At 39.4% G+C, this 13915-nt stretch overlaps 1 protein-coding gene across 1 annotated transcript in view; it reads left to right on the top strand.

Annotated features, from left to right (window-relative positions):
- LOC124270252 overlaps positions 1 to 13915 on the top strand; it is a 34336-nt gene that overhangs the window by 8458 nt on the left and 11963 nt on the right. The window contains exons 2-3 of the mRNA XM_046705288.1: positions 1880 to 2194; positions 13495 to 13662. Coding sequence (XP_046561244.1) covers positions 1911 to 2194; positions 13495 to 13662 — 452 coding nt within the window. The 5' untranslated portion in view covers positions 1880 to 1910. The remainder of the gene's footprint in view (positions 1 to 1879; positions 2195 to 13494; positions 13663 to 13915) is intronic.

Below are 13915 nucleotides of genomic sequence, written 5' to 3'. Positions count from 1 at the left end.
TTATCAGGCCGAAAGATCCAAGATCAAGTTAAATTATCTAACTTTATACCTATATCAAATACCTGGTCGGTTGTTTAACGCCGCACTCCAGTATGCCAGCTATATGGCGAGTCTGGACCAGACAATCAAGTGATCAACAGCATGAGCATCGATCTATGCAACTGGGATACGATGACATGTATCAGCCAAGTCAGCGAGCCTGAGCACCGACCCCGATAGTATTGGATAGGCTTCACTTTACCTTAGTAGCTTATCAGGGTTAAGGCTAATGGCTGTACTGTGTTAAGAAATACAAGTTGGAGATATAAACTCTGTCAAAAAAGAAACGCAACCCCTGTCCTCAGATATGAAAAATTCGTTTGAATGAAGTTATTGCTTCCAAACTAAATGTTATTCGAATGTATTGAAATTATACACGTAATTAATGAAGATTACCATCCAAACAACTGCATTTGTACGCATAAGTGTATTTTATTGCTTATTCCGTCACAACGCATGAAATGACCCTCATGGTGACTTCGCACAAAAAAACCACATGCAAATCATGAAAATGGCAGTTAATGTAGGGGTGTATAAAAGCCCATGTGCTTTCGTATTATATTCATTCATTTGTCGCATGAAAAGCTGTGTGAAAAATGCCACGATTGAGTGCTGCCGACCGAAATATCGCCATTGGTCGTGTTCAAGCCGGAGAAAGTTTTGGAACTGTTGCACGGCACCTAAATGTTCACAAAACAACGATATCCCGACTTTGGAGCCGCTACAACAACTTCAATTTGACCAACGATCGCCCGAGAAGTGGAAGGCCAAGAATCACGACCCCCCTTCAAGATCGGTACATCCGGGTCCATCACCTGCGTAATCGGCATGCCCTACCAACCGTGACTGCCACACAAATACCAGGTTTGAGGAGAGTGTCAGCTCAAACAATTAGGAACCGTCTGAAAGAAGCGGGTTTACGTGCCTGTAGACCAGTTGTTGGACCTGTACTACGCCCCTACATCTCCGCCGACGACTCAGGTGGTGCAACAACGTAAGGATATGGACTTTACAAAACTGGAGGCGCATCTGGTTTTCTGATGAATCCTGTTTTCTTTGCAACATCACGACGGAAGAAAACGTGTGTATAGGAGACGTCATGAACGTTTTGCGCCCATCTGCGTCCGACAGGGGACAGATTTGGCGGAGAAAGCGTTATGGTTTGGGGACCCATCTCATACAACCAGAAATCAGACTTGGTGATCGTTGAAGGGAACCTGACAGCCCAACGTTACATCAACCACGTATTACAGCCTCACCTTCTCCCGATTATTGACCAACAGACACAGATTTTTCAACCAGACAACGCCCGGCCTCATACTGCACGTGCAACAATGAACTTTCTGCAGAATTCCAACGTCAATGTCTTGCCATAGCCCTCTAAATCACCAGACCTCAACCCTATTGAACACCTGTGGGATACTCTGGGTCGACGCGTACGTCAACGTCAGCCGCCGCCACAGACGCTGCAACAGCTCGGCGTTGCACTGCAGGAGGAGTGGAGAGCCATTCCCCAGGAAAGAATCCGGCGTCTTATCCGTTCTTGTCCAAGGAGATGCCGTGCAGTGATTGCAGCTCGTGGTGCTCATACGACATACTGAGAAAGACGCCCCCCCCTGGTGACAAACTGGTGTCTGTGAGATGACTTTTGAAATGACAATTTTAAACATGCCCATCTTGGTTATTATTCTGCCAAATTTCAGACTTCTGTCTTAAATAATAAAAATGCTGTGTCGTCTTAAAACTTCAGATCAAAATCTCTAAAATACAGGGGTTGCGTTTCTTTTTTGACAGAGTTTATATCTAAAAGTGGTCTAATCATCGTTCCTTTTTGCTTCAGATATAAGTCTGAAATACAGTGAACTCCAAAAATGTCTGAGAAGCCGCCAGCACTATCGAAGGAAGAAGAAGCGAATGGCCCTGTTTCCTACGATGATCAAGAGCCTGGGAAAAGTGTCTGCGCTGCTACCCCTGATGATTTCAAATCAGGACCTAATGCTCCACCATCCTTCGAAGAGGTCATGGGACAAAACCTGACCTCTTTCATCCCTGCGCAGCCAGAGTTACCTCCCCTGTGTCACATTGACATCATGCCGATGGTGATCGACCCGGGCAACATCCGGTACAAGAAGTCACCGGTTTTTCAACCTTTCAGGTTAGGGAATACAGTGGCTTAAAAGGCTATTTCTAATATTTTATATTTGATATTTGATATTGTGAAAAAAGACATTTTAAATAGCAGCAGATGAATGTATATATTTGTGCACTCTTGTGTATGATCTGTTGGTATTATGCTTTATAATGTAAGAAGTATTCCGGTTAGTATTTTACAAATGCAAAGTTTCAGAGATCAATTTAATACAGACACCTTTCAGTACTTACTAGTATTTGCAAGTAAACGATTCTGTTGTATTATTAACCCATCACCATATCACAAGAGAAGTTTACATGTATTATATTCTTCTCATGAAATTTCCGCAATCACAAAGAAATAGTTTCTTTTCTTACAATCTGGAAAGAACGTTTTAAATAACCACCTTACTTTGTTTAAGATGTGACCAGGAATATCAGTACAATACATCTTTCTACAGTTCCAATATTCATGAACAGTCACTGGAAACACTTTCCTTCAAAGTGGCACAAAGCAGTGCACTTTAGACCAGCTTTGTAACATTTACAAAGGCCTGTGCAAGACTTCGTACAGGTGCAGTGTGTCAGTTCATAACACTGTTCTTGTGCCTGACCTAGCGTTGTCCACTAAGGTATCCATGTATTATTACATGTCTACTTCCAAACCCAGTCTGCAGGACGTGGCAGAGATGTTCCTGTAATGTGTGTTGTTTTAGGCACAGCACCAAAAACCGGATAGTAAACCATTGAAATAAACGTAAATATAGTAGGAAATACATGCCATGACCGGGTTTACGTATGTTTTCAGATATTTCCTAACTTCGGGCATATATTTCATATGAATCTATACCTTTGAAACATATACGCTCATCGTACATTTTCGTTTGCACAAGCACCTCGTTCATGTATGCCCTGACCGGATTGTCAGGGATTTCCAAATATGAATTGCAAAACAGATACCCCGGTAAATACATGATCATACAGTATTTCCAATGCATTCCTTTGAATTTCAATGGGTGCTGAAATTTCCGATTTCGTTCTAAGTTTACTCGGGTTGGAAACATGTGAATTTACTTAGGTGGGAAAACACATGTAAATTTTCAAATTTGCAAATGTTTACACACCTTAGATATTTATGTATCATACCGGATTTCAGGGGTAAGTATATGAACGGTTCATACACCATCATGTTACCTGTACTCAAGCAAGATGATCATGTTTCCATCATGTGAATTACTTGGCTCATGTAATTTCACTTTCACACATTTTAGTACGTTTGAAATCAACGTTCACGTGACCTCAATATTCTTATCACCAAAGAGCCTGACAAAGAAAGCGGTATTACGCAAGCTAACACGCCTTATTAAGCTGCACTCGCTCTTGCTACCAGTATCAGTTACGCCTTGTCTGTGGTGTTGGCAAATCTTGTGAGGTGCATGTTTCGAGGGATTGAAAGATTCAGTGGTGAACAAAGGGCGATACGTTGCCCCTTTGTCCTCGCAAGTGTCCCTCGCTGCCCCAAAAGAATAGCACTTTGTCTCTCTTGGAGCGCAGTCAAATATGCTACACGAACCAACTCGTAATTTCCTAAGTCCTATCAGCTCGCGCATCTACTGTAAAATATTTTGTGGCAGTACATAATTGGAATATTATTGCACTGCATGAGACCTTCTTAATAGTCTCACAGTGCCTGAACCATGTTATTTTCCATTCGCTCAGCCTTTGCTGTAATAACGCCATACATAAACTTTAAAGTTTGTTTCACTAACGCAAAAGTATACAATAAGAAACAATGCCATATCAAATTATATATTCTGTGAGACATGAAATGAAAAATTGTTTTTTATCGAGTAGCGATTATGACCGGATAGCACAGGCGGGTGCGTTCTCTGAGTATATCATAGACATGTTGGATCTCCGTGCCTTTTGTGAAATTCGTCTATATTGTCCTGTTTAAACTGACGATCCATAACTCAGATTGCGAGTAAATATCACGTAAGTAATTGTGATGTCGCACTGCTGTAAATTTCCCTGTCGAAAAAAGTCATTCTCACAAGATGTATATTCCCTTGTTTGGAGAAGATCTATGGCTATTACGCCCCAGTGTTGCTAAACATTTTATAGGCCTTTAGTCTGACACAGACGCGGACATCGCATGTTCAAGTTCTGATCTGACAGGGGCTGAAAATATCATTCCGACATGAATACAATATCTCAGTGTTTTCCTAAGTAAGTGGAGATCTTTCTACAACATTGGAAATAACTGTATCGTTGTCCTGATATTCCCCCCGAACGAAAGCTCTACCCATTTAGGGTACAATGTGTAAGTTACAGAATTGTAGGGAATAGTCTTAAAGGTCACATGCAACCAAAAAATCAAACATAATTAAAACACAATTATCACTTATTCATGACATATAATATACATTGCTGGTTATGAAAAAACATATAAACAAAATTATAAGCGTACAATCGCAAATCAAAAGTGCAATATTGTGTACTTCGGTTTACTTCCCAAGAAACGAAGCAGCCGGGATACCGAACCCAGTCAGAGGTGTGGGTGGGTGTGCACTCAAGTGTAACGGCTGGTTCATTTGCAGATGCCCTCACGGCTTATTGTGTGTGTATATGTAGAGATGTTGGGTTTTGTAAATACATGCTCATTTTTTGTGTATAACATTTTGCAATCAACAGACATCATAACATGTCATGTGTTAAACTATCACACCTGCCTGTCTGTGTAATTACATAATGTGACAGAGACCGAACTCGGGCCATAAATCAATGCATTTTGTTTATGGTGTATAGCCTGATTGGTGTTAAGTTCAAATTGCATGTGGTCAGTGATAGTAGCTGTGTATTGAATATCGTCATTAGCAGACAGGCAGGCAGACACACAGGTGTCAATAAAACAAGACATTGAGTTTTGTCTGTGACAACGACATATCTATATCACAGTTAGAAATTCTGTCAACGCTAAATAATGACATTGCTTTTAAGTATCGAACTGAGAAAGTGACTCGGTAAGAAGAACGTGTGGTGAAATTATATAAACAGTTAATTTACTGTCATAACATATAAAAAGCTCGCGCCTGTGAGATATCAACAAAACATTAGAAAAATAGCTCACACCAAAGCCTTCACCGAGTATTCACCGGACAACCCGCTTCCAAGCTGCGCGAACCTATTTCACTGCGCACGTGCTATGAGCGCAGCCCAGCTGTTGAAACCCGTTTTCCCCAGAAAAGTCTGGGGAAAATTAGTGAAACGTTTGAACTCCGATTTCGCGCGGTTTTTTTCATCGCGTTATTTTTCAACTTTATAAGTTGAATTTGCATTTTTTGACGATTTGTTTCGGTAAGTCCATACCAAAAGGTATCAGAATCTGCAAAGTTGTGTTTTACGTTGCATGTGACCTTTAAGACTTTTCTACTTTGACCAGGATTCTTCGAACTTGTAACAGTCGTTTGAGAAGATCAAAAGAGAAAAGGGTAGTGCGCGATGTATATGACGGACGTATATGGAGAACGTTCGAAGAACTTTATAAATACAATAATAGAAATACCGGTTATGTTTAAAACGTACCTTCAATCTGATAGCCAGAGGGATTCTTGTGAAAGATCGCAGTATGTATCATCATAAACGGGCCAAGATAAGAGTACATGTCATTCATCTCCACATTATATCCCTTTTATAGACACGGGACATCGTTGTTACAGGTAGGGCAAACACTTTCTTCTAAAGTATCTGCCGGTTTCACGCTACATACATGTGTTCAGATTATCGAGAAAACTAGCGACGCAAGTTCTCCTCCATCACACCAGAAACCACATAATCTATCATATGGCTTTTGATCACACATATAATTGTATAGCTACCCAGTGTTCATTGATAGCGATGAAGCAACTTATCAAAATTTACAGCCGACAGTATCATCTGCATTACTCTTTTACATAAGGTGAAATATCACAGGGTTGTCATGGTAACGATAATTTGGCATACTATTTATTGTGTTATTCTTTAATCTGTGATTAGAATTTAAATCAGTTTTGACTTGAGCATGTTAAGAAAGGAGAAGCTGTAAAACGAAATGTATTGTGATCGAACCTATAGGCCTTTGTAAAAGCGAGTTTCAAGCCACCTACATAAAAACCTGTTTTCATGATAAGTATCTGGGCATGGGCATGTGTTTGTGAATCATAATCAAATAGTGATGTTACAAGGAGTCCATGCCGCGTCAACAACACATGCAAACAGGGGCGTAGTTACCATTATAAAAAAACAGCTCGAGCATACACATGATCTTTGCTAAAAAATAATTTTTCTTCTAATTCTTGCCAAACACACGTTCCATTTAAAAAGTGGAAATCCCTCTATGTATCATACTGACTACAATATTCTTTGATTAAAGCATTACCATTTACAGTAAACAGGTTATTATTCATATCATAACTTTCAGTGATGATTGTTTTTCCATCGACATGTATGAGGATGTTTCGTTACAGTCATGATTATATGTGAATCATCATTGAAATGCAGTTGTTTATTTATCATTTGTTTATCAATTATTTTAGAAAAAACACGAAAAATACCCGATGTATGGTATTGTATCAATGCAGCTGACATGTATAAAATATGTTCAAACATATTTGTATATGAGGAAATCACACTCGAATTTCCATGGTGGTAAGACTTCCGTCCGTAACACACACACACACACACACACACACACACACACACACACACACACACACACACCTCCCCTTAAATTTTAACGATGAGGAAAACTTTCTTTGAGTGGCATTTATATGTCTATCAGTATGTTCAGATTAAATAAACAAAACACGTTAAAACTCATCCTTATCGGATGAGGAATATATATTCAGGTGATATGATTTGACTAGAATGAAATTTAAGGGGGGATACAGGCACAATAGTCTTTCCACAATATATTGAAGCTATTGAAATCATCAAACATCAAACGATAACTCTTCAGGTCTCATAAAAAATGAAAGTTGGGCAAGCCCTCAATACCACCTAAATATAAGGCTTTGCAGCCCATGGGGCTTACACGAAAAAATTGGCTTGCTACGTGCCTGGCAAACGCACGAGAATTGCGATACGGGCCTCTAACCACTGATTCTCCGTGACCTGGAGACACATGTGACTGAGCGTGTGTTGGGACGTCGTCTGTCATACAGACCCTGAAGCAAATATATCCAAGCCCACGCAAGTCTACAAAATGTGGCAAGTCTAGATTTCCACAGCTTCAGGAGAAAGTCTCTGGGCTCCTTTTCCTTATATAATATTCTTTTTTTACTATCAATTTTTTTTTTCTGTAAAATATGTTCATATCAGAGACTAGTTGTTAATCTAGTTCTGACGGGTAGAAGACAAAAGACAAAATGGATACTAGTGCTGTTACATTTTTAATTATATATAAACATTCGTCCTTGGCTCGGGATAAATGTATATTTTCAACCAAATGTGCATTCGGAGGATATCGAAATCTAGGTTAAGCTATTTGAATCATATTTACAATTAAAAGACCCAAACAATGGTGTGTTGTCCACATTTTGGTTTTCCATAGTCACAGAACGATATTTTCTCCCTTTCCGTCTCTAGGAAAACTCACTGCAGGGTTCGGGTTATGGAGAGCCATACCAAACACCCACAGCTGGCGGGACCAACATCTCCAGTAACATTTACATCTGCCAACGCTTAATTCGCAAGTGGTGAGGCAATAGGCTAATGAGGCTAAGGGTCCTGTACCATGTTTGTGAAATATCTGTGATGCCTTATATGAAGTCTATCATCTAAGCAATTCTAGCTATGTATGGCGTTAAGTCACTGCTTGAAGAAAGGCTCCTTTAGAATTTTATCTGGTCAATATTAGTATTTCCATCATATCGGAAAATACATAGACTAACGCTTAGTGTCTGAATATATATAATTTTGATAGAAAAAAACAAGCCCATTTAAATTGAGCCCCAGGGAGACACGAGATTCAGTCCGGCGAGCCATGGCAGTTAGCTATAGATATGTTTACTTTGTAACCCGACCCCTAAAGTGAGTTAGGGTTCTTGCAGATGTTAACAGACCCTGGACCTGAGGAGATCTAGACTTGCTTCATTTAAGGCTTTAGCATTGCACAGAGGGCTTGGCAGTAGGGGAAATAATGTGGTTCAGGGACTGTGAGACAGACTAAACAGTAAGGAAAATAATGTGGTTCAGGGACTGTGAGACAGAATATAAAATGCATGGCAACCTACACTTCATTGTGACTATCACTTTAAAACACAAGGGTTATTTCCTTTGCGTTAACTGACAGGCTTTCGGTGTCAAATTATTTGGAACTCCAGCCAAAGGTGATGTTATGCTGTCTGGAAATATGGCCTTTTTGTAATGCCAAAATGATAAGTGATTGTTGTACATATGATGTTTTTGAAGGATAATATCAGCGTACTAATACTTTGCACGTGTTTCCCCCCACTCTTTCCATACCCGTAAAAGTTAACTTTCCATATATATGCCTGTAAGAAAATACTGTAAAGTAATGGGATTGCTGAATTTGGCCACCGGAGGTAGTGACCACAGCACTCTGGTTATACTGCATTGAGAGAGGACAGAGCTTGGCAAGATACCAATAAATATGCTTGTCATTTAAACCTTTATCTGATATTTGTGAAATGTGATTTTATAATTGAAGATGCTTCCTGCACCTGTAGCCCCAATATAGATGTTGTTAGTCTGTGAATCTTCCAAATTACTTCGTCTCTTTTTTTCAATTGAAATTAAGATCTTTGCCTTTTATCAAAATAATATATTTCCAGTCTTAATGTGCCTTTGTCGGGAATCAAACTCCGGTTTTTGACCTGACGGGCGAACGCTTTAGCCACGAGCGTACCCCATCATTCCTTGATACTGTTGGTACATTTATTATACATTCAAGATTGAACCCAGCTTTGTCACCATATATCCTTCAGTTTGTATGTTAGTGACATGATCTGCACACTGATAATTTAAAAAGTGGAATATAAATAATGATTGTTTGCGATCTTTATCCAATTTAGTTTTCCACTGATTCTGTTTCTCTTTCCACGAAATTCTGTACGAAGGTACTTTTAACAGTTTCACCCAATAACAGTAAAGCATACAGATAATACGTTTCGGTACTTTGATAGATTAATAAGTACATATTATATTCCATGATATTGAGATACCAAAATGATTAACATAATTATATAATGTATAACAAATTAGACAGCAAAAAGCAAAAGCAAAAAAGAAAACGCATGAGCAACATAATGCTGTCAGGTAGTAAGCTTTCAACAATTATCGAAACTGCTTAGTTATGAGCTAATTGCAATCACTACAATTTCCTATAGTCTACCCAAGAGGTGGAAACAAAATATGTCTACAGTATATTCCGTCGGGTAACTGAAATTTCAGAAAACGTCCGTATGGAATAATACCTGTATTCCGAATCAAAAAAGAGGTCATACCAAATATGTGCATGTTCACACATTTACAACATTAATTTACACCGGGAATCATTAATACATTGTAATCATCTTTTATGAAAGTATAGATAATGAAATTTGTTCAGTTATGATCAGTCGGATAACTCATACAAGTGAGCACTAAAATTAGGGACCTACCGGTTCATGTCTGTGTGAACACATTCGTCTGTGTTTTATTGTAATTAGCAGTGTCTCCTTGTATAGCATATATAAGAAGTGTACCTAAGGTCAGATATTTAAACTGTTATGTAAATACCATTACAAAATGTATAAATGATATTACCTATTGGTCAGAAAGACTTATCAGTACCCCAACACCGACCACTGCCACACCCCCTCCCTCGCACACACACACACTCCCTAACATACATATCGCTCTGGCCCATAGACCCGATATTTGAACCTTTTAAACAGACACCATGTGTATGTCAAGAAAGACACGCACGTTATTAGTGGTGCTCAGTCATGGGTATTACTTCACCATGTGTTTCTAATTATCTTACGAACCCTATGTGACAGTTACATTACAGCACCATTGAAATACATGTTAAAGTAGCGCTAATCTTGTAACACTATACTTACTCATTTCCAACCATTTACGCATGTACAAAATATATGACAAACCTAACCCTGGTCATACGAGATTTCAAGGGTATTGAAATGCATGTCCTACAATCACAGCATTTACATCTGTTACACATGTTAGGAAACATATGGAAACAAGATTTACACACCTGTGAAATACATGTAAATGCAGAGCCGACTGTTCGTTTATTTTAACACCCCTTTAAACGTGTGTAAATCTGACGGCCAGATGATACGTAGATTTCAAACGTTGTTCATATGGCCGCCGGATGAAACGAGTATTTGCTGACGTTAGTAAATTTGGGTAATACAGTCATTTTGTGTGGTGAGGGTTGCCTGTGTCTGTCTTGAAAAGAGATGCTGTCTGGCTTTTATCTGACTGACGTTCCAAGTCACACTAGTTCTGTCACATAAAAGAATGACAAACAGCTCAAGGAATTGCATTGCGTTGTCCAATACAATACAATAAAGGTATAGGCTGGGGGATCTGCTAGTGACAGGAATGCTTGGTGACTTAAGGATATACATTCCAAGTATCCCAAGCAGTTTTCTTCCCGATCCCGGTAAAAAAGATGAAGTTACATGGCAATTCTGGAGTGACATCTGGTGGCTCCGCTTGTATATGTTCAAGTTGTCCAAGAAGGTCTGTACGAGATCTAATTCTTCCCATCTTGGACAATAAAGGAGGCCATGGTTGATTTTCATGCTCTAAGAAAGTTCCCTTCTCTTGATAGGCATGATATGTACAACCTGGTAAACAGAGCACAGTCACCCTTAAGTGATGCACAATAAGATAGGAAGACGAGGAGTTTACATTTTCAGTGGCAGCTTGTTCTTTCTTATTGGTTGCTTTATAGGTTTTGATCTTTTAATGAACCTTTCTATTACAAAACTCTCATGTTGAATGGAATTCTTGAATCATTCTAGACATTTCTGGTCCTGCAACCACCCATCCTGATGGGTTTTCTGTCAGTCCAACTGCCCATCCATCTCCTTTCACAAGAGCATTGACATCTTCATGAGCCTGATCTAGTACCGTGGCAGGGAATGGTCGTTTATGTGTTGTATGTGCTACAAATCCACCAGAACAACATGTGTGGTACAGTGCTGAGTGTTCCACTGATAAGGAAGACATGTTTCTGGTGTGAACTGAAAGCTATCGTGCATAGATGATATAAGGAAACTGGCTTCACCATAATTATGATTCCAGAAAGTTCCACTGGATTGTTTTAGCATTTGCATACAGTGGTTGATCCATGGTAAGCACAGGTAGATGACCTGGGTGTAACTGCTCAACAGCTTTTTTTACCACGTTCATTGAATGTTGTATCATAGCTTGAGTGAGCACATTCTACAAACAGTGGCATAAGCGCAGTTGTTGTTGGAGGGTCTGTTAGTGCATTGAATGCTGCTCATAACAGAATCATTATTGCCTAGCTCTTGTTTTCCCAGAAGTCCCTCCATGTGTCTACTACTCAACTACTCACATTCATGATCAAGTATTGTGTTAACACCATGTACATCTTCAGTAAAAGGTCCTTTTAAAGGCGGCACATAATGATCCGTCTTGGTAAAACAAAATGGGGGTACATTGGTATAGACTACGGCAGCTTGGCAATGATCTTCCTATTTCTTCAATCAGTTGAACAACTGTTGTGTGCTGCATTAATGAAATATCCACTACAAGAATGCTCCCCAAAATGCATCGTCTGCTACAAGCAGCCATCTTAGATTGTTCAAGGGAGAAAATTCCAATACTACTTGCAAAAGTACTGATCTCATTTAAAAAGGCCATACACATATGTGTATTAACAGAATATATTTTTAAATTCATAGCTATAAAACAATAAACATTGTGGAACATAATATAATGGATCAATACTGTATTAATCATGTGTTAATTATTTTATAAATAACAAAAGTAATACTTTTAATGTACAAGGAAAATCATTTTGGTATTAATAGCTAGAACATTCAATAACACATAACAAAAAGGAATTTTTTAAATCCTATAAGAACTTGCCCATTCCTCATATGCTATAGTACACGAGTATGTCCTAAATGCTTATTCGAACCCACGTCCAAACGCTCAAACGATCGAGTCTCGTTAGTAATTGGTGGGGAGACACAGCATCTCGCAAACAGACCCCAGATTCGTGGCAGCTATTAAACTTGATTGTCAGGCCTGGTTCACAACAATGGTAACGATCAGTAGAAATCCGGGTTACAACTGGTCTTCAGCAACCCACCCTGACGTACGAGGAGACTAACGGGATCGGGCGGTCAGATTCACTGACTTGTTCGACACAAGTCATCGTATCCCAACGGTGTAGATCGATGTTCATGAAGTTCATCACTGGATTGTCTGGTCAGATCGCCGCCATATAGCTGGAATATTGCTGAATGCGGCGTTGAACAACCAACGAACCAACCAATATTGCTAACGGTTGTATTCTGTGTCGCTTCTGTGATTGGATGCCAGGTAAAGCTGGCACTCAGCTATGCAGCTGTAATACTACTTAACTAAATAATGTTGAACACTCAACCATTAACGTCTATTTTATGGATGTTAGATCGATTTCTCCCTCTTGTGTTTACTTATACATTTGATTTGCGTTGTCCTCACAAGCTCACTGACATTTAGTCATTTATTCCCCTATTTTCATAACCCGTATTTAATAAACTATAAAGCTATCAATGGATATCGTTTCCCACTGGATGATTGTTGATTGCTATTGACATAGTTATCAATTATCGATTTCCTTGATTGTTAAGTCACCATTTAACGTTGGTAGTATAGTTATTCGATTGTCTTGCTTTATTCAAATACTGCCGTGGCATGGCAGGAGTGCTGGTGTGTGGTTCCTGGCAAGTTGTGTCAGTGTCGAGAGCAGGACACGTTAACCAGTTTGGTTTTTGTGACATCATAAACACCTTGTGTCCCCATGAATGATCCAGTCATGTCATTTCCATTGCTGTTTTGCCGCCTATGCCCATGGGAATCTGTTTGGGCAGAAACCAATGGGGTAGAAATGTGGTTAAAACGTTCGCTCGTCACACTGAAGATCCTGGTTCGATTCCCCATATGGGGAAAAAACTGCATAAAACCATACTCACTCATTCACTCACTGTTGGGGGAGATAAATTTCGTTTAAAAATTAAATTTCGTTTAAAAATATATATGCGTTGTTCAATCAAATGTCGTGTATGTTGACAGTTCGATCATCACTGGTGCTAATGTGTGGCTACAACAACACCCGGAGCTCCTGTGCTGGAAGTGTGAGACAGTAGAGAGGAAGATTGACTCGGGGACGAAGGTCAACCTTGGGGTCATGACACACTACGAGTCAGCGGAAGGCTTCAACGCCCACGTGATGGGCCTGAGGTAACTGACCTTGAACTTGACAACCTCTTGTCTACCCTTGTAACGTCTACCCACGGTTAATCTGTTCTCGTGGCTCGAGTCTAAATTGCCTCAGCTTCTAAAGTAGAGAATAGAGAAGTGTTGTGGCTCTCACTTAGATTATCACTGAATATTTTTTTAAAAACCTATATTTCTGGGACTAAATGTCAGAGTAGACTAGCACATTGCTTGTTCTCATATATTTAGTACCTAATACTGGATCAAAATGTGGGAC

This window comes from Haliotis rubra, unplaced genomic scaffold (assembly GCF_003918875.1).
Source record: "Haliotis rubra isolate DU_JTF1 unplaced genomic scaffold, ASM391887v1 Scf150, whole genome shotgun sequence".
Taxonomy (NCBI): domain Eukaryota; kingdom Metazoa; phylum Mollusca; class Gastropoda; order Lepetellida; family Haliotidae; genus Haliotis; species Haliotis rubra.
Note: the sequence above shows the minus strand (reverse complement) of the source record. Positions and strands in the feature narration are given on the sequence as shown.